Consider the following 20,817-nt stretch of genomic DNA (forward strand, 5'->3'; position numbering starts at 1 on the left):
GTTTTCGGTTTTCGCCATTTTGTGGGCGTGGCAGTGGGCCGATTTTGCCTATCTTCGAACTTAACCTTGTTATGAAGCCAAGAAATACGTGTACCGTGTACCAAGTTTCATGATGATATCTCAATTTTTACTCAAGTTACAGCTTGCACGGACGAACGGACAGACGGACGGACGGACAGACGGATGGACGGACAGACAGACATCCGGATTTCAACTCTACTAGTCCACTGTTCACTTTAGTATATATAACCCTATATCTGACTCTTTTAGTTTTAGGACTTGCAAACAACCGTTATGTGAACAAAACTGTAATACTCTCTTTAGCAACTTTGTTGCGAGAGTATAAAAAGGAACCAGAAGTAAACATATTTTCTACAAACTATATAGTAGACGTACATATGTATTTATATATGCGGGTAAGTGCAAAAGCAGATCTTTTAAGGCACATGCATTGCAATATTTGTATGTAGTTGGTCAGCAACCTTTCAGACATGCAATGAAATGAAAGCGCATGCGTGAATGCAGCCAAAGGTCAACCGCTTTTAACTGTGCAATCTCGTCGTACACTTCGTACAACTAGTGTTTTCCTCCTCACTGAACAATTACAATAAGTAGTCCAATCAAAACAGCTGGAACGCGCGGATGCGTTTCTTGACAAGCACACATAAGTATGGTGATATTGCGCAATGTATAAAGAAAATGCCATTGTGCATTTTCAAACTGACAATTCATAAGTGATGTTTGGCGCCAACATGGAATCGCTAGAGCTGCTGCAGGCCATTTTGGAGTATAGCGCATGTGTATCACTGCTACTGGACGTAGTTGAAGAGCAGCGCTTGGAGGACTATTTAAAATTTATTAAGTATTTTCTAGTGTAATGTAGAGTTTAAGCAGAAACCAAAGTTAATTAAGTAAAATAAAATTTTTATCAACTGAAACTATGTGAAAAGTTTTGAGTAAATAAAATTCGAAGAGCATGCATCGAAATATACAAGCAAATGCGATATTTCCATTTATTTACACCATTGAAAAGTTCTTTAATATTTAAAATTATATTGTACACATATTTAAAAGGCATCTTCAAGTGTTGTTTTAAATATCCGTTACACCATCTGCTTGCAGCTCTCGGAGAATACAGCTGGTTGCCACGAAAGCGCGCTCACAACTAAAATAAAAGTATAAACGCAAAATTTTACAAAATTTACAGTTAATACTTATCAGTTTGCTTATCCGTTTCTCGCGAACATTTATGTAGCACATCCAGTAGTGAATCCTTTTTAATTTGTGGATGTATTATTTCAAATATTTGCAAAATGTTTTCCTCATCGATTGAGTTATCCACACTTAACTGAGGGTAATGAAATAATATTATTATAGTATATTTAAATGAAATGTAGTGAAACATAGAGGTCTATTGAATCAAGAGGCGTTGACTTAACTAAAGAAAATCCATTAATATTTTTACTATTTTTTCCTAAAACTACTTCGAATATCAAAGATTGAAACATTGTGGTCCAAATCGTGTAACAAGAAAGAGAAATACTACTATGAGCAAAAATTAGCAAGACTTTGTTCATGATTTCAAAATGATTAGATAGATAGATAGTATTATTTGAGGTAATGCACCGCGACCTAGGGTCTATTGTGCCCTCTCCTATATCACATGACCTCCCAGAGCCCCAGCAGCCTGAATAGTTYYAGGAGTTTGCCGGGCGCTAGTGAGGTGATGTGATCCCTGCTGATGTAGACGGAATCCAGGGCCTTGAGCATTTTTCCACAGATTGCCGTGCAATCCAGGATTAGGTGTGGTGGTGTTTCCTGTTCCAGGTCGCAGAACCGGCAGTTAGCACAGGAGACCATGCCCATGTTGGACAGGTATTTCCTGAGCTTACAGTGCCCTATGTAGATTGCGACGAGGAGACGAAATTTTTCTCGGGGGAGGTGGATTAGTTCTTTAAACCTGGAGAGATTGTATCCTCCCAAGAGCAGCTTGGCGTGGCGCATGCTTGCTGCCTGCCGCCAGTGCCGTTCTCTCTCCTCTSTCTCCTCCGTGCGGAGCAGCTCCTTAAGAGTGTGGGGTCCTAACCGCTATGTATGGCTCTGGTCCCAACATCTTGGTGCTGCCGCACCGCGGGCCAGTTCGTCGGCTTTCTCATTACCTTCTACTCCCTTGTGCCCTGGTTCCCACATTAGATGCACCCGGTTGCACAAGGACAGGCAATTTAGCCTCTCTAGGCATTCCTCAACTAAAAGCGATTTGGTCTCGTATGATAAGATCGTTTTTAAAGCCGCTTGACTATCACTGAGAATAGCTATGCGCTGGTTGCGATAGTTGCGGCTGAGTTTGACTTCAGCGCACTGATAGATGCTCGGTAGACAGCTCGGTACGTGGTCCCGCAATACCTGCCCCAATACCTTCCGAGGTTTTAGAGCCATCAATGTACCATTGAATGTTACTGTCTTCCAGCAGCCTTTCTAGCGTGGAGTCACTCCACTCCGTCCTGCTGCCTGGAGTAGCTTTCAAAATAATTAATTTATTCTTCAAGAATTAATATATTCTTCAAAATCTATGTCGTCTCACTTAAAGAAATCTAAGTAAACAGTTGTTAAAGTAAATTTCCGGAATAACCTTCAATGCGAGTAGTGATTCACAGGGAAAGGTCTTGAATTTAGTCAAAACGGTTTCCACGGAGCGTTCGTTTGAGTTTGCTGAATAGCCAAAATTCATGCGTAGCTAAATCAGGCTAATACGGGGTTTGCGGATATTTGTTGAAAATGTGGCAAAAAACTGTTGTTTTAAGTCCAAATAATCTTTCGAAATGTATCTTTCCGATATCCAAACTATGTCAGTAAAATCTCTGACTTTTAATCGTAAAATCTCAAGCACCAATTCTTATTTTTTATTGAAGTGTTGATCATCAGTTGAAGTTGATTGCAGTTCTCGACCCTCTTGTAATGATTTGTACCAATCAAAAAGACTTACTCGCGAACAACAACTATCATCGAAGACTTTTCCCAACATTCAGCATACTTCGACACCCGAAATTTGATTGAAGATTTTGGAACTTCTTCGTTTTTACTCATCGTAAAAATCGACGAAGGAAAGATTTCAAAAAAAAGTTGCTAAATATCATTTAAGAAAAAAACTATTAACGTCGTCTGTACCGAAACTATAATACTATTCACAGGTGCATTTTGTATACCATAAAAGGGTATAAAATTTTTATTCTTTCTGATAGTGCTATTTAACTGGAAGGTATGAGAGTATGTACTTGTATATGCTAAAGTGGGCCGATATGAATAAAATTTACGGAGATTATAGCGCTGAATCAGATAGTAATCTGAGCCAAATTTCGTGACGATAGAAAAAATACAAAAGTTTCCATACAAGGACTTGAAGTCAGTCGTTCTCTTTGTATGAAAGCTATATGATACAGCTGTTGGCTCTGAACTATTTCTTCGATGATTGTAACGATGCCAATAATCCAGTAGGAATTTCGTAAAGATATGTCGGGAAATAAAAAAGTTTTGCATGCAAGGTCTTGAGTTCGATCGATCATTTTCCGTTCCGGTTCCGGTAAATGACCAGCTTTTTGGTGAGCAAATTACATGTATACAATTTCATATCGATATCTCAAAAACTGAGTTCAGTTTGTTTATATACAGGCAGATACATGGAAATCTTCCTTAGCCGACTGTCATACTGCTTTATATACGTATGTGCTTTATAAGGTCTCCGATGTTTCCTTTTAGAATTTACAAGCATCAACAGTCATTCGTTATATCTTAAAAAAACATTCCTCATACACCTTCAACTTAAGTCTTAAACAGTTTTTTCCTATGAAGAATATTTCAAATTAACTTTTCTAATATGCGACCGCAGGATCGTTTGAAGTCTATTTTGAAAAACACAAAAAAAAAAAGTGTTTTATTCTAATAGCGAGCTTCTGTTGGCAACTCCCCAATGGTGAAAAGTCTTCTAATTTAATCCATGACTAATTCCGAGTCGATTAATAACGTCTAAACTACAAACCCATCTTATTTGAGGTTATAGTTTAGACAAATAATATGAGGGCTAACATCACAAATACTCGTAGAAGGAGAAGTTGGACGAAGTATCTAGCTGATATATGTATAAGTGCCAATAAACTTTTCTGATTTCAGTCTACAGAAACAAAAATATTGTTTTGTTCTCCAACCAGAGTTTCTACTTAAAAGCTCAATTTTTTCCACCATGCTCTCTAAATTAACAATGATTTTGCAGAAAACTGATTTTTTTACTGAACCTAGTCTAAGCGGTCTTCTGCAACTAATTAAAAAAATATTTAAAAAAATGTTATACCCACCAAGCCATTTTTGCGCATAATACAGTAACGTAAACACTTCGCATTGTGAGATAAATTAGTGCGAGAACCCTTCAATATTTCATCAAAACTCTCTGTAAGATAGTAGTGAAAAATTCAACAGCATGCTTGCCTATATTTCAAAGTATGGCTAAGTTACCATCGGTTATCTGCACTTTGACACTTTGAGCCGAGTCCTCGTAGCAATCTTCAATCGCAGCCTCGGCCATAACCCGAAGTGAACTAGAATGTGGCGGTTCAGATTCAGCAGCAGCTATTGTTATTGCTATAAGTTCGTCGAAAATTAACTTCAAAATACAAACTACTGTTATGGTAATGAAAACCCACTGAATACTGAAGACACTGCTAAAATCGGTAGCACAATAAGAATTTCCATTATGCCTTCTAAATCCAACGTTATCCAAGTGTTATAAACCAGAACTAAAATTCAACTGAAAATCGAATATTATTTCATTTCAATGCAAAGTTATTGTGAAATATCACTTCTCTGCAATGAATTTACATTTAATAGACTACGAATGGATGAGAAAATATCTCACGGTGAATGAATATAATATACTACTCAAGTGAATTTAGAGGCTTTCCCACAATAAATTTTTGTGATCTGGCCCACTGAATTTAGTATACCTTTGTAATCGCAAAAGCCAAGCAAACCTGGCAAGAATTGGACAAATACATCGAAAACTCTTTAAGAACTATAATTTGTTAGCAATATTCAAATAAAAAAGAAAAAACAATTCAATATTGATTGAGATATTTAAATATAGATACTACTGTGATCGGTAAATTTTTTTTCTGTAAGTTGGTTGTACTCTTGTTGACATCTATGCAAAATTTCACGTCAAAATATTAATTAGTATTTGAGATACGCGTTGTTTTGTGAGACTATAAAAGTGAATTCTTCTATTTTTACTATGTCTGAATTTATTGAACAAAGAAGTGCGATAATGCACCATGGCATGCTGCATTTCTTATTCGTGATCATTTCGCCACATTTTCAACTAATATCGTACCGCAGCCACCGCATTCGGCTGATTTACAGTTACTATTCAGCAAATTCACATGACCACTCCGAGGACACCGTTTTGACTCAATTGAGGATATAAAAGCCGAATCGAAGAAGGCTCTGAGGAATTTTCCAAGTGCTATAATGACTGGAAAATTCATTGGCATAAGTGTATTGTAGCAGGAAGGGATTACTTTGAAGGAGATGAAATGGACAAAATTCACCTTTCAATTTGATCGCAGTAGTATATATTTGTGGACCAAATAGTTGTCTCAACATTTTAGTGCACTACTTTTGCTTATCAAATACACTCGGTTAAAACACATGATCGCGAAATTCTCCCACATTTTGAAGTTATGAAATAATCGGTGTTAAAGATGCCGATTTATATTTTAGTATTCTTTGAAACTACTAAAAAAGAAGTTGGAGACGAAGAATACCTGAAATTGGACAAAAACTTACCTTGCTTTACAGGTCTCAGGATCTCCTGTTTTATAATTTTTGTAGATGTTTTTAACAATATAAGTTAAAGGCGTTAATTATTCGTCTAAATAAAAAATTGTTTGTTATGGATATGCCGGTTGTAATTAAGGATTTGGCAACCCTAATATAGTGGCAATTTTATCATAAAGCTTGACATTTTACTATTACACTTACTAAGAACGTTTTGACAAACGATTCCTACTTGTGCTGTTTACAGTAACTTAAAATATTCATTTCGTACCATTTGCAAGTTTCAAGTCGAATTAACTTAGGAACAGTGCAAGGTTGCACTTAATTCCATTTTTGACAATGAAGTTTTATCAAGAACTAGCGTTCATTGAGTGTAAGCTGAATTTAATCGAAGTGGGATATGATTCCAAGACGTATTTCATAAAGATCGTTCAAAATCAGTTGTTGTTCCGGAAACTACCATATTGACGCAGTGCGCAAACTGATATTGCAAGATCGTTATGTGACAAATCATGAGATTGAGACACCTACGGGCATGAACATTTGACTGTAAAAAATTTAGGTCACGTTGGACCCCACACAATTTCTCTAATTAGTCGAGAGGAATGTTAACAAAATACGATAACGTTGCTTTGAAAAACGTCTATGTCATCGTAACAGGTGATGAATTGTGGACTTACGCGTATGAGCTCAAAAGTAAACAGCAGTCAACTGTATTGGTGTTTCCAGATGAGTCGAATCCAACCAAAGTTGTTTTTGCATAGGACACTTCGAAACAAATAATTGCGTGTTTTTTGAAAAAAAAAAGAGACATATCGCAACCCTACCAATAGAACAACCGAACAGTGAATTCTGAGTGGTAGACAAGCATTTGTTTGCTAGTTTTCTTTCAATAAATCAGAACTGCCGAAGTTGGTTCACTCTTCACCACGAAATGTTCGCTATTTCTAGAGGGTTGGTTTGTTAAACAATCTTTCCATAAGCAAATATACTAATACATGTTTAATATTTAATAATGTACTGTATTACAAAATATATTCGTGAGAAATAAACTCTTTGTAGTCAAAAATATTGAAGTCATGATAAAGTCTGTGTGAAAGGAATTCAAGTATACTAATCAATTGAAGCTTAGGAACGTAACGGTTCTTAATAAAAATACACTTGTATATAGAAGAAATTACAGTTTAATAATTTTCGTTTAATTATCCCGACTGGTTGCGAGTTTTTAGCTTTCATTGGTAGTGTTCTTTACGTGGCGGCCCTCCTTCGGGGGAAGCAGAGGAAGACCTCCACTCCGTTGGAAAGACCAGGTGGAGAAGGAAAGGAAGAAACGACTGGCATTAACTCAGCATATCAAATGTTAACTCAGCTATAATCGTTTTCTGTTTCTACGCCAGTTGAGAAAAAGAAGGTTGCGTGTTTTAAAAATTTGTTCTGTTATACGGCCATGGGTATATAGAAGTCGTCTAATCTAGTCAGTTTGAAATTGTATGGTCGACCCTATGATAGGTTCTTACATTCTATTGTGTGACATACATATCCGAAAGTAATCTTTATATAAGTAATTAATTATTGCTCTTTTAGTTTTCGTATTCCACAATTTCGTAAGAATTTTTCAATGCAATTTTAGTTTTGAAAGATGGTCGGGAGATCGTTGAAGGCGTACCTCGCTATTCGACCTCTTCAAATGATGAAAATCGTCGGAGAAGTGCTATAGAGATGACAAGAGAGTTCGGCATCTCTTGCGAGTCCGTTTGAATGATTTCGGTGCATATTTTGGATAGGAAACGCGTTTTTGCTCGACTCGTCCCAATAAAACTGAAGAGCACACATATATGTAGGTCACCTTGAACATGTTTGATCGTCCGAACTCCGATCACATATTTATGGAGAGGATTAAAATTGCCGATGAGACATGGGTTTATGAGTATTGACATATTTAGATGCGCAAAGTACCAATGAAAAAGCTGAGAAAGCAGCTACACCATAAAAACTTGATATTTTCCTTAGGCGGTATCTGAAACAGATCAATTCTTGCTTCCAATCCAAAATCATTGGCATTATAGTACAACTCGTACGTCAAGCATTGTAGTATAATTATTTATTTACTAAAGCGTTACATATTTTTTACAATTTTAAAACAGAGAGTACAGAGAAACAGCCGAACATAAAATATGGTTAATGAATAATAATTTTTAAGCCAAAATCGTCATCACGTATATCCAAGTTTTGTCGTTCAATTGAAGCAAATTTAAACACGCCCCACTACAAAGCCAATTTCCTTTGCTTTGGCATGCATGCAGGAGCGATATTCCTCAGCTGCTTCACAGCTGCACATGTGAGATACCAATTCATTATTTACTATATATGCAAATCTCCAAAATTATATGCATTAAGCACTTACTGATCCTCGTTTACGTCAATGTCAGCACATGCCTCTAGAACTTCCACGCCCAAGGCATGTTGCTCGTCATCGCCGTTGGCGATAATTGCCAAAATCTCCATAGCTTTTTCTCTATCAAACTTACCATCGCCATTCATCTTGTACAAATAGCAGCAAAAATCAGTAATCACATACATTTCATGATTTGTTGTATGTAATCAAAAATAACTCAACTCACCGCACCGAATCTTTTCATGACGCATGCACCCAGACATTTTTCCGTCATAGTCTCAGCTGCTTCCAACTTCAAAACCGACTCAACCTCATCTGTAAATTATTTCGCAATAACAATTAAATCTTTTCGTTGAAATAGCGGATCTCACTTACCATCTGTTGCACCAACTTCATCCTTACACTCATTTGCAACTGCTTTCGCCTCTTCAAAATTGCACTGTTTTGGAAGTAAAAATTAATTATTCTTATATGCATAGGAAATACATCCATCTGCTAAATGCAAGCATTATTTGTTAAGAAATTTTCACATAATTTCCACAGATGTCTAGTTAATAGGAAAGGTTTGATAAAAGATTAAGGAAAAGTGACAACGGCAACCATCTTCACTTCGCTTTGCTTTGTGAAATCTAATTCACTTTTAATAATTTGAGTTTTACTGTTAGTTCAGATATCTTGCAACATTTATAGTGGGCTTCATTTCCGTATTTAGAAATAATTTTCTGACACGATGCAGCGGAAAGTGACGCTTGAAGCTTTCAAAGTAGAGTGTTGCCTTTTTGATTCACCAACCTGAAGATTAGCAGACAGAGTACCTTGACAAATACCACAGAGAACCGATAAGTCAGTCTAAGAATGCCGAGAAAGTGAACAGCACACACCAAAATAAAGTTGTCGACAGCTGGTGTAAAATAAGTGACTTAGACTAGCTTTTCAACGTGTTTGATGGTATTTAGCTGTATTTATTGAGCAAATTTTAGTCGTAAACCGTTCTTACTGGTATATAATTGATTTTCCAAATGTTAAGGGTTTCGTATTTTTAGCAAAGTTCATTTGCTTTCGATCTGTTCTCTGAAATGTAGGACATTTTCTCTTTTCTGTTAGGTAGCATTGGCACTCACTCGTGTTTAATTATGTGTCTTATTGAATTTTTTTTTGGAATATCCGTTTGAAAAATGTCAAATATTAGCTCTACTCTCCCACAAAGAGTTTATAATTGGACTGTGGTATATGTATTGAAGGCCTCTTCTCGCTGTTTATGTCATACTGACAACTCCCTTATGTGCTCTTCATTTTAAAATTTTGCCCAGTCTTCCAACTACACTTTTAATATACCTTAGCCTTTGATATAAGCGCTACACCAACTATCAAGCAAATATTGAGGATCTTCATTTTTTCAATTACCAACACGTTATTTTTAAAATAAGAAACTTCGACCGTTCAATCTGGGTGTAAACAATTCTAATAATGTCTTCTTCAGAGCGTTTGTTGTGCTTTTATATGCTATAAGTCATGTGAGGATCTTAGCAAAGACTAAAAACTTATAAAACCTAATCAAAGTTGCGTGCAAACTAAAATTAATTTTTGCACATGTGAATAAATATGTTTTTGAACAATTAAAATGACATTTGCCTTGCGAATTGGTTGCTCTAATCATTAACGTTTAACGACTTGTGGGCAGCTAATCATTCAAGATTTTCACACAATAAAATAGCGATCAATTAAAGAAAGACAATTGACAATGCGAGTGCGATCGATTAAAGTTTTAAGGCTGGGAAATTATGGATCAAATTGGATGTTTGTAATTACTGACAGCTGATAGATGTGAGTCAGCGTGGCTCTCATGGCATCTTAGTTTTTTAAACAACATGAAACGAAATCGAAACCGATTGAAGTCAACTTATTAGATCTACTGGCAAATGAATGACAATATCTCAAATACGAACTCAAGGCTAACATTAATGTCCAAGCCAACATTACACCACCGAAATGCTCGACAAGGTGACAATTTGCCTATAATTACATCACTTTTATGGTGTTTTATTAAATAAATAAACCACATAAATTGTATGAGTTGAATTAAACAAATACTACCGCGGGCAAAAAATAGTAAGTATTTTTAATTTAAATTTCGTGCGAAAACCTATTCGTCGAAATATATTTTTCTAGGTTGGTATAATTGTCAGTAATATCTGTGCCAAATGTCATAACAAAAAAATTACTGTTGGTTAGTACTCGTATAAGCTTGTCTTGCTGAAGCACATAAAGTGCATTCGGTGATTTTTACGATGAGTGAAAAATTCAACAAAGAAGTTCATTAAATTTTGTGTGCGAAATCAAATTCCTGGTGATAAAACATTCCGTAAGTTGAAAAAGGCCTTCGGTGATAATTGTTTGTCGCGAACAAGTGTTTTTGATTGGTACAAATTATTCAAAGAGGGTCGAGAACACGTTGACGATGAACCACGCCCAGGACGAGCATCATCATCAACTGATAATGAACATGTCAATAAAATAAAGAAATTGGTGCTTGGAAATCGACGATTAACAATCAGAGATCTTACTGGCATCGTCGGAATATCGGTAGCATCACTGAAAATCGTTTTGAAAGATCATTTGGGCATAAGAAAAGTGAAAGCACAATTGATTAGAAAATCATAAAAAAGTTTTCGAAAATCAGCGTCGCGTTAACGTCTGGTGAACAATGCTTTCCGACTATGAAGAGTATTGTTACTGGCGATGAGCATTCTTTATTCTTACGGCCCGGAAACAGATGATCAGTCTTCCGAATATCGTTGCAAAGATGGGCTGAAGTCGAAAAAACCACCTCAAAACAGTTCAACAATAAAGGTTATGTTGACAGTTTTCTTCGATTATAGAGGTGTAGTGCACTCTGAATTCCTTCCGACCATCCAAACTGTCAACAAGGAATACTATTTTTTTGTGTTTTGCCTCTTTTGCGCGAATCTATTCGTAAAAAGAGGCCGCCATTATGGGTCGACAATTACTGATTTTTACACCAAATTTTCAACCAATCGCAACCACCGTAAGCGCCTAATTTAGCTCGATGTGACTTCAGGCTATACTATACATAAAACTCAACGACTTCGAGAAAACCCTTTGAGTCAATTGAAGACATTAAATGTGAATATTGAAGCCGATTCCGGAAATTGACTTTAACAACTGTTTCGAGGATTGGAAAAGCAATTGGGGCAATTACTTTAAGGAAGCGACACAGATTTTGAAAATTAAATTAAGAATTTTAAAATTATGAACAAAGTCTTATTATTATTTGCTCATAGTTGAAAATACACTTGGCAGATAAAGTATGCGTACAAGTGGTTTGATTATAGGTTTGCTTGTGTAAGAAATAAGCTCCTCATAGGAAAATAATGGTTAGATTTTGAGAAGATTGAAAAACATGTTGTAAAATCGGTAAAATTTAAAAAAAAAAAAATTATTAGGTAGGTAGGTAGAACTTCGAACTTTAGGTGGTCTATTGTGAAACCACTGGAATTAAAGTTCCCTCACTCTATTGAATTCTCTCTGTACTACCCATCGTCAAGAAACCGTCGACCGATAGTTGATATTATTTTCTTATATACATATGTTAGGGCGTTACAATCGCAGAGAGGATTTTTAATTGTCTCTTCCAACTCCTGAGAGCTTCTCCAGTAGTCGTTATATATCATTCGTAGTCTCATGGCAAGTCAACCAATTGGACAGTGACCGATTATTACTCCTACTTGAGTTCATTTACCTACATGCCTGCAAAGGGTAACAAAAAATCACAAACAACCCAGTCGCCCATTCCAGAACGGTTAAAATATTAGCACAAAGGCGCACATATTAAGAAATTCATCTCTCTTGTCAATATGTAAAATCGTAATGCTTTCGCGAAAGAGCATTCAAACAAACTCTGAGAGTTAATTTTTCTGATGAGCGCAAGTGGAAGAATTGTGGTTTGAAAACCTTTCGGTAGAAAACTCTAAACTGCTCTATTCCATGCAAAAATCCAAAGCAGTTGTTTTAAAGTGTAGGGTATATCCTACTTCCCATGAATTTTTAAGAAGAATACCTTTTTCGATTGACTTTTTCTAATGCAATTTCAAGTTGTCTGTTTTATAAAATAAACAAGTATCCCTTGCATTTTATAAAAAATATGCATAAGCCTTTTTCCAACAAGTATTTTACCTTGTACACAGACTTTTCCTACCTATTGTATATTATAAATATAAAAAGTGGTTTGTTATTTCAAAGGTTTCCAATGTTTACAAGTCGACAAGATAGATGGCGCTAATACAGCTTTTCAAACACTAAGACCCAAAGGAAGTGTGGAATAGTTCTTACGATCCATACAATCATGGATATTATTGGATTACTATAGAATTACGATCCATACAATCATGGATAAAAGTGCTACTATGTATAAAGCTGCTTGATCATTACCCGACGTACCAAAATAAAAATATTCAACTCGAATCTCGAGTCGAAACGCTATCGACGGAAATTCACAAGGCAGCCAACGAAAATATCGATTCGTACTAACATGGAGAAGGAATTCGGACATCCAAATATATCCAAAAAAGTTGGAGTCAAATGAAGAGGCACAGGACCGAAGTGGAAGAGTCTCCTTAAACTTACTTCGTTCTTTTGGCTGTTCTAATGATGATTGGTAGCGGTAAAAGACTTTTTCTCAAACGGAATTGACTAAAGCCGGGTCAATCACGATATAGCTCATTTGACTCCCTACAAAATCAATCGGCTGTTGTCGTTTGCCTGCGGAAATAAATCTTTTGGTCACACCTAGACTAATATACTATACCTTAATACATTGACACCAAATTCAGCAACTAATCTTTCCGAAATAACCAATCCGTTTCCGAATTCAGATATCTGATTTAAAACCCAAAATTTGGTTTGAAAAATATGTCATACGGAAGAGCTTGGCTCCGACTAGTCTACAAGTTATAGATAAAGTACATATTTTTAATTTCCCCGCTTAGTCTCGATATTTCAAGAAAATATTTCTAAAAAGCTTCATCAATTATAGTAGACGAAAGCTCTCTTCAAACTCTCCACAAATTAATATTTACTTTTACTTTTACATTTGCATTTATATATTTATTGTTGTATTTACATATAACATATTTAGTTTTTGTTTTCTCAATAAAGGCTACTCATTTTCTGTATTTAAAGTATCAGCTGGTCAGTAGTAGATAGCAACAAATTAGATTTGAGGTAAAATCTTAATGTCTTTGGACTTCGCACTCTCGATAACGCATTGACGAAAAGCTTCAGCGTACTCACATCTGCAAATTTAGGCAACAATAAAATGCTTAAGTGGTCAAAAAGATTAATGGCATTGTCACATACTCATCGCTACTTTCCGGAGTGCTCTTGCATTCGTTATAAGTCTCCATGCTCAGCTTCTCAAACTCTGCATCGCCACCGGATACCTGCTTTACATAAGCTATAGCCGCAGCTTCGATCACTTTGTTATTTTCATCCAACTATTCAAATAACAATTTTTGATTTTTAAAGTTTCGAAAAAACTTCAAATTGCATACTCACGATGCCGATTTTTTTCATAAGGCAAGCATTTAGACACTTTGCTTTGTCATTAGCGGCGGGCTCATATTTGAACAATCGTGCTACATCGTCTGCAAGATTAATTTAAAAATAAAATATTTTATCTATTTCAATTTCTATGATGCATACCATCACTTGCACCAACTTGCTCTTTACATTCTCCAGCCATTTTCTTAACTTTCTCCCCAAACTCATCTGCCTAAATTTTAAAAACAATATTAATCATTTACTAATATTCATTGCCAACAGATTTAAAATAAGTAATTATAAGACCACAATTCGTAATACCATATATAGTAGCTCTGAGTGCTTACAATATAAAGTTTCGTTTGCCCCGTTACTTGAATCAGTACTAAGAGTTACGGTAACATTCATAATGTTCGAAAAATGGTATTGATAGTTATTAGGATGATAAATTAAAACTGTATTCTAACAAGTGACGAGTCTTAAAAACTACCTCAGAAACTAAGAACCAGTTGTAAGCGGAAACTTACAAGTCAGGAATACTCTTTAGCTTTAGGATTGTTTCTGGTGACGACGCGAAGAAGTAATTTTTTCGTTGGTATTCATGAACTACCGAGAGGCTACTTCTGTCTACAATGTTCTGTTTTAGCATATTTACACTAAAAGAACACATTTCAACACCAAACATTTTTCTTTCCAAACTATGTAAATATTTTGTCCGAAATTAGTTGTAACAGGAAAGACTGAGAAACAACGATTTCTAAAGGTTAATCTACCAAAGCTTTAATTCAGTGATTATAAGTAAAATTGGCGTAAAGAAATGCCCAGAGATTTGAGCTTTACTTATTAACCTTATAGAGTTTCAACAACCACGCACATACATATGTATATGACGCATCTTATGACGTTTATTTCAAATCCGAAATAGTACTTATTATTTATGAGATTGGATCTAGGAAAAAGTAGCCGGTAGATGTCCAAATTCTGTTTAAATAAGAGTCTTACTATGGGCAAAGAGCTCACTGGATGTCTTACCATCAATCTTGCGACATGAAATCTTGCGCATAAACCGATGGTGGCTCAGCGTTGGTCAAACTTTAGCGAGGCTCAACTATCCAATAGTAGAGCACACTAGGAGAGTGGAGCATCTATTCGTTCCTATCCTACTCATAGCAGATTCCGGTACGGCCTGACACACATACTAGTCTTATCACAGAGTGACTTGATGTTATTGGTAACGTGGTTTGGCATTCCTTAACCGGCCTTGAATACAAGGTTAGTGCGCTCAAAGCTGGAAACGCCGACCAGCTATGCGAGTGGATAGTTACTTCTCTTAAAAGAGGCTGCGCAGTAGCTGGTAGATGCGCGTCGATGTCCAAATTCAGTTCAAATCTCAAACTACAGAGCTGAATATTTTTATAACCACTCGCGCTACATTCAGGTTTTATTGCCACGTACTAATCTTAAAAATCAACACACAATCATCAAAAAAAATTTTTTTATTTTTTATTTTTTTTTTTTCGTTTTTAATATGATCCCCATTTCTGTACCTCACTAAAGGAGATAGCTAAGCTGCAGATAGCCAGGAAGAGTACGAAATACTTCATTTTAAACAATTTACACTTAAACTCTTACGAACGCGCAGGTAAAACCACTAGATTCGAACACGAAATGCCCTCTAAATTTATCTCACAGTGCCGTTGTACTTTTATATCAGCTGAAAACTTCGTATATCTTGCCGATAGCCCTCATATAGATATTCGCTGTTTAATGCATTCAACTCTTGATAAATGAATTTTAATGAGGGGATAATCGCTTTGAAAATAAAAATGGAATAGAATATACATCAGTACAATTAAATACTTACACATTGTTCAGCATGCAGAAAGCTCACGAAGTGTAATAATTATATTTTATACCCTTTAATTGTTCAAACTATTCTGATGTTAGTTTTGTTTTGATTAAATTACGTGTTCCGGTGTTATAAATATTTTTTAAATTCATCCCCAGTTTAGATAATAGTTTAATAATGCAGCTCGTGACGTTTCGCATTTTCCTTTTCTCTTTCTGTGAACCTCCTAGTTCTAATTAATAAGCAATATAATTTTAATTAAATAAGTGAGCATCGAAATAGTTTCATAGTAGTTAAAATTAATAAAAATCCAAACCTATGGAGAGAAATTGTGTATTACAGAAGAGCCTCGGCATAATATTTTCTTACATATAGATTCGTGAGATAACAGTATTGAAAAAGAAATGTGTCAAATCGATGGAAAATATTTACGGAAGTACAACAATATTTAATTATAGTTATAGTTCAAAAATGTAATTAATAAAATATTTAGAGTCTATAAAAAATTCAAAAGAAGACTCATTAAGAAATAAATATTTTTTCTATAGGGACTTAACCGTGATTTTTTCTCTCCAGAATAGTACATAAAAGTTCTAATGAGCTACTGGAAATATTTTATGTATTTTATGTCTATATACAGATTTTATGTGAACAATTTACTTCTCTCTTTTTAGACGACACCAGTTTAATTATACAGGGTCCGGCACTCGAAGTGTGCCAATTAAAAAACCCATAAATTCGGTTTGGAAAATTATTTTTATTTATTTTAAAGTACAAAGTGTGTGAAAGTAATCATAAATTCAGTACCAATTCACTTTGAATTTGCTCAATATGACCACCTTTTGCCTTAACTATGGCTTTGAGACGGTCAAAAAACGAATTGCAAGCTGCCCGAAAGTGACTTGCCGGTATTTTGGCATCTCGAGACTGGTGTATTTTTTACTTCGGACCTTGCTCTCCAAAATGGCTCAGAGAGAATAAACCATTAGATTCGCATCTGGTGAATTCGAGAGCCAATGTGTGGTCGTAATGAAGTTCGGCGCTTTGTTTTTCAGCCATTCTTGGTTCACTCGCGCTTTGTGAGACGCTGCTGAGTCTTGTTGAAACATCCATGGTTTCCGAAAGGTTTGGTTGCCCACGGCTTTAAAGCAGCCTCCAGCACACTTTCCCGATAATATGTGGAATTTACTTTGATGTCAGGCTCGATGAAAACAATTGGAGAGCGCCCATCTGCGGTGACAACGGCCCAAACCAATATTTGTGGCGGGTGCTGCCCCCTGGTGGCCAACCGATGACTTAGACTCCTGTATGAACGGTCGGTCAAGTAAACCCTATCGTTTTGAGAGTTTACGAATTGCTCAAATGGAAAATTTTTTTCAGTAGAAAACACAATGTTCGGAATTTGACCGCTTTCGGCCAAGCGAAGCAACTCAAGTAAGTTCTCTCAAGCCTTACTTGTTGCTGCTTCGCTGTGAGATTATGGGCCTTTTGGAACTTGTAAGGCTTGACCTTGAGCGCATTTTTCATTATGCGTCGGATGCTGCGGTCGGATATTTTCAGTTCTTTAGCTATTTGATTGGCACTTCGTCGTGGATGTCGCTCAAGTCGCTTCTTCACTTTCCGAACCATCTCACGTGACGTTGCAGTGTTTTGATGACCACCTCCATGGCGTTTTGCGATGCTATCAGTATCATTGTAACGAATGATGGTTCGATATACAAAAACGTTATTCACATTAAGGTGTTTTAGCTCACGAGCAATTGCTGACTGTGATTTCCCAGCTAAATATAAAACAATCACACTATTACGTTTGAATTCCATCGCTGATCACTTTTTTTTGCGTTCACTTTTGGCAAAACGCTTTTGTACACTTGTGCACAATACTCCGAACTGTCATTCTGCAAATTTATAAACAGCTGATTCCAGTGCGACAGCTGCGCGAACACTCTGAAGTTGGTTACACTTCGAATGCCGGACCCTGTATTAGGTGTTTGTTTCAGAGTTCGTGGTACAGAGATTGCAATGCACCTACGGTATATGTTTAAAGTGATTTTTGCAGTAAAAAAAGCAATTTATTTTTAAAAATGTTTAATTTTATTTATTATTAATATAAGAATATTTACATAATATTATATTATATAATGATTGAATATTCTAGTAAATAATAGAATTAGACTATTATTTGCAACTTTGTATTTACTACATCATTATACAACATTATCATATATAAATATTCTTAATACATAAATTTCAACGGACCACAACGATTATTATTAAATCTGGCAGTCGGTCCCTGAGTCAACGTCGGGTATATTTTTGAATTGAAGAAATATATCTTTATTACTTTTGTATGTAGCTATGTAAAAAAATTTGGCATAGAATTTTTCATACTAACATACATATATGTATAATTTACAATCAGCTAATTCATAATGAATTTAAGCTACTCCTGCAAAAAAGTTAGGTTAGGTCCGATGGCAGTGCAGTCCTTTGTGAAGCCATAAAAAATTGAACACCGGTATCCGATTTTATAAGTGTTGGAAGGTTATTGCGTACAATACTAATTTGCTTAAGGGTTTACTTTCTATTCCCACCATTTGGGTGGGATATCTGCGCTCAGAGAACAAGGAAGTGTTGAAATGTTTCCACCTCGCCTCGGAGGTTTAGTGAGCTCAAGGACAGTAACGCCGCTCAGATATCAGAGTGGATAGTCACTTCTCTTAAGGAGGCTGCAATCCGGAGCAGTAAATCTACGACTACCTTATTGGCAGCAGCCTGTGCTGGGTGGGTAGATACGATGCCAGATGAATTATGAAGATTTAACGTTAAACGCCTATGTAACAAAAATGAATGTACTTGACAATTACTTACTGTAATTACACCAGCCCTTAGTGACCCAATTCTAACCCCACATACTATATTTTTAAACAATTATTGATTAATTATTTTTTAATTGGAACAGGAGTTATATAATTTAATTATATTTGATATTAATATGCTTAATGTTATATTTACGAGGGGATATTTGTAAGTTCATGCAACACAAGGTAAGCACTTTGTATACTTTTAGAAAGTGTCATACCGAGCAATCAGCACAAAATAATTCGAGTCGAGTCATCTCAACCACTTTATAAGACATATCATCCATTTAAAACTAATATTAGTAATTGGTACTTTCTCTTTAAACCTCTTGAAATCGTACTTAAAGTTGGAACGCAGGAATAAAATAACTCAACTAAATAATTATTGTATTTGAAATGGTGTGCTTAAAAATTTACTCGACTATATTGGTACGGTCAAAGTCACAAGACAAGGACAAGAACACTGCTCTTCATAGCGTGACCTACTAAGTTACCCTAGGAATAATTATTATAATATAGTATAGTAAGTATAGCAAGATGTTCGTTCTATTTATAAAAAAATACGAAGATGCAGACATGATTCACGAACTTACGTATTTTTCTGACAAATGTGCTACAATAGAAGTTACAGGTTGAAATTTTCTCATTCCATTTCTATCAAGGTAGCAGGTGTATTTGATGAGAGAGAAAAGTTCAAAGCAGAGATTGTTAATGCCGACAACTTCAAGACGCCACTAACTACCCAATCAGAGTAGTATGATATCTTAAACTTGAAAACTTGCATCTACAACTAAACTGTTGTAGAAAAATATTAATCCTATGATTAATTTTAAATATTGCTAATTACTTGAATATATTTCATTTAGATACATTTGCATAAATCTACCAACAAAGCTTTGAGTATCTTTATAAAATAACAAAACAAGAAAAAACTGCGGTTGCATCGAAGCTATAATTCTCTACAAGTTCAAGTTTTCATTGTAAGAACTTGATTTTGATGAATCAGTTTGTCTGACACCCATATGCATGAGCTGCCCGATCTGAATCATTTCTTTGGACATTGGAAACTTCCCTCGAACAATAAAACATGCCAAATTTTGTAAAGACACATTGTCAAATAAAATTTTTTTTTATATCTTATGGAATTCCGATTGTTAACAAGCGAACAGCTTTTTTTAGCGATAAAAGGACATGTGAAAAAATTGTACATTGGTATTTCAAAAACAGAATTACCAACTCGCAACTCTATGGTAGCAAAATAGCAATTACAAGAGGTGCAGGTGCAGATGAACTCATCGCAAAATAACTCGTCTATTACTACTATTACTTCTAATAAAAATTAAACATTAGATTCATTCATTCAATGTATTAGTAGTATCAATATAGCACGTCAAAATCGGTGCGAATGGTCTGCGCTGTCGTCAACGCAACCCTTCTAAGTGAAATGACGGTTTGGACGGCGTCGGATGATTGGGTGAGAGCTGCTAGATGAGAGCAATTCATTGGGCATGCAAGCAGGTAGTTAGAGTCATGCGGAGATTCATTGCACGCAGGACATATGTATGTATATTGTGTATGCCGACGTCAATTCTGTATAACTGGATAGGTAGGAATTTAACCTACTGCAAGATCCAGAACAAAGTAGCGCAAGGCTCACACTAGTTTTTCGGCGCAACTCGAGTCATGTTATGGTTGATGGTTTAAGTCCAAATATCACGTTTTCTGAGCCGGCCGTTAGATTCGATGGCAACCAACTTGAACCTTACCACCTAAGCGGATATGAGCTAACAATAAATTGCGCGTTACCAAGGCGACCAATTTCCGTCAAAGTTATGAATGTAATAGATGTGGAGAATGCCTGTTCCAAGGAAATTGATAACATTTTCAGTATCCTTAGTGGGAGAATCTTCTACCGAGGATATCATATCTGAGGAAGGGGTATTAGACGAGTCGCCATGCAAAGATGTGGTTAAGGTCATGCGGAAGAATGGTTTGATTTGTCGAAATTAAGCTTGTATAAATACAAATTTAACCTGCATAAATCCACACCAATTATGATAAAACTAGTTTTTGACAGTTGAATTAATTAATTAAATTAGAACGACTCCGATGCAAGTCTCTGGAGACAGCTGAAGCTCTTGATCTGCAATTAATGATGATCCAGTCTTCTTCTTCTTGATTGGCGTAGTCACCGCTTACGCGATTATCGCCAAGTTAACAACCGCGCGCCAGTCGTTTCTTCTTTTCGCTACGTGGCGCCAATTAGATATTCCAAATGAAGCCAGGTCCTTCTCCACTTAGTCCTTCCAACGGAGTGGAGGTCTTCCTCT

At 35.8% G+C, this 20,817-nt stretch overlaps 2 protein-coding genes across 2 annotated transcripts; both read right to left on the reverse strand.

The window, feature by feature from the left end:
* Window positions 1-1,026: 1,026 nt before the first annotated feature.
* Window positions 1,027-4,776, reverse strand: LOC108968001 (general odorant-binding protein 19d-like). Its single transcript, XM_018931718.1, has 5 exons — window positions 4,692-4,776; window positions 4,504-4,629; window positions 4,347-4,438; window positions 1,215-1,348; window positions 1,027-1,165 (listed from the first exon to the last, which is right to left on the reverse strand). The coding sequence occupies exons 1-5, from the start codon at window positions 4,738-4,740 to the stop codon at window positions 1,093-1,095; spliced, it is 474 nt and encodes a 157-aa protein (XP_018787263.1). The 5' UTR covers window positions 4,741-4,776; the 3' UTR covers window positions 1,027-1,092.
* Window positions 4,777-8,061: 3,285 nt separating this feature from the next.
* On the reverse strand, window positions 8,062-15,469 carry LOC108967949. Its single transcript, XM_018931649.1, has 10 exons — window positions 15,325-15,469; window positions 13,940-14,009; window positions 13,793-13,881; window positions 13,595-13,731; window positions 13,457-13,530; window positions 9,554-9,660; window positions 8,594-8,657; window positions 8,445-8,533; window positions 8,228-8,364; window positions 8,062-8,153 (listed from the first exon to the last, which is right to left on the reverse strand). Exons 1-10 carry the CDS (start codon window positions 15,379-15,381, stop codon window positions 8,075-8,077), a joined length of 903 nt encoding a protein of 300 aa, XP_018787194.1. The 5' UTR covers window positions 15,382-15,469; the 3' UTR covers window positions 8,062-8,074.
* Between the last annotated feature and the right edge of the window lie 5,348 nt (window positions 15,470-20,817).

The sequence above is a fragment of the Bactrocera latifrons genome, unplaced genomic scaffold (assembly GCF_001853355.1).
Source record: "Bactrocera latifrons isolate USDA-ARS-PBARC rearing strain unplaced genomic scaffold, ASM185335v1 scaffold_20, whole genome shotgun sequence".
Taxonomy (NCBI): Eukaryota; Metazoa; Arthropoda; class Insecta; order Diptera; family Tephritidae; genus Bactrocera; species Bactrocera latifrons.

What these genes read in the sequence shown, in the direction of transcription:
- LOC108968001 (XM_018931718.1), bottom strand. Translation starts at nt 4,740, where the DNA reads ATGGAAATTCTTATTGTGCTACCGATTTTAGCAGTGTCTTCAGTATTC. An exon ending in AGCAGTGTCTTCAGTATTCA is followed by an intron (nt 4,630 to 4,691) that starts GTGGGTTTTCAT and finishes ACGAACTTATAG; the next exon opens with CAATAACAATAGCTGCTGCT. An exon ending in CAAAGTGCAGATAACCGATG is followed by an intron (nt 4,439 to 4,503) that starts GTAACTTAGCCA and finishes ACTATCTTACAG; the next exon opens with AGAGTTTTGATGAAATATTG.
- LOC108967949 (XM_018931649.1), bottom strand. Translation starts at nt 15,381, where the DNA reads ATGAAGTATTTCGTACTCTTCCTGGCTATCTGCAGCTTAGCTATCTCC. An exon ending in ACTCCGGAAAGTAGCGATGA is followed by an intron (nt 13,531 to 13,594) that starts GTATGTGACAAT and finishes CTAAATTTGCAG; the next exon opens with ATGTGAGTACGCTGAAGCTT. An exon ending in AGACATTAAGATTTTACCTC is followed by an intron (nt 9,661 to 13,456) that starts AAATCTAATTTG and finishes TACACCCAGATT; the next exon opens with GAACGGTCGAAGTTTCTTAT.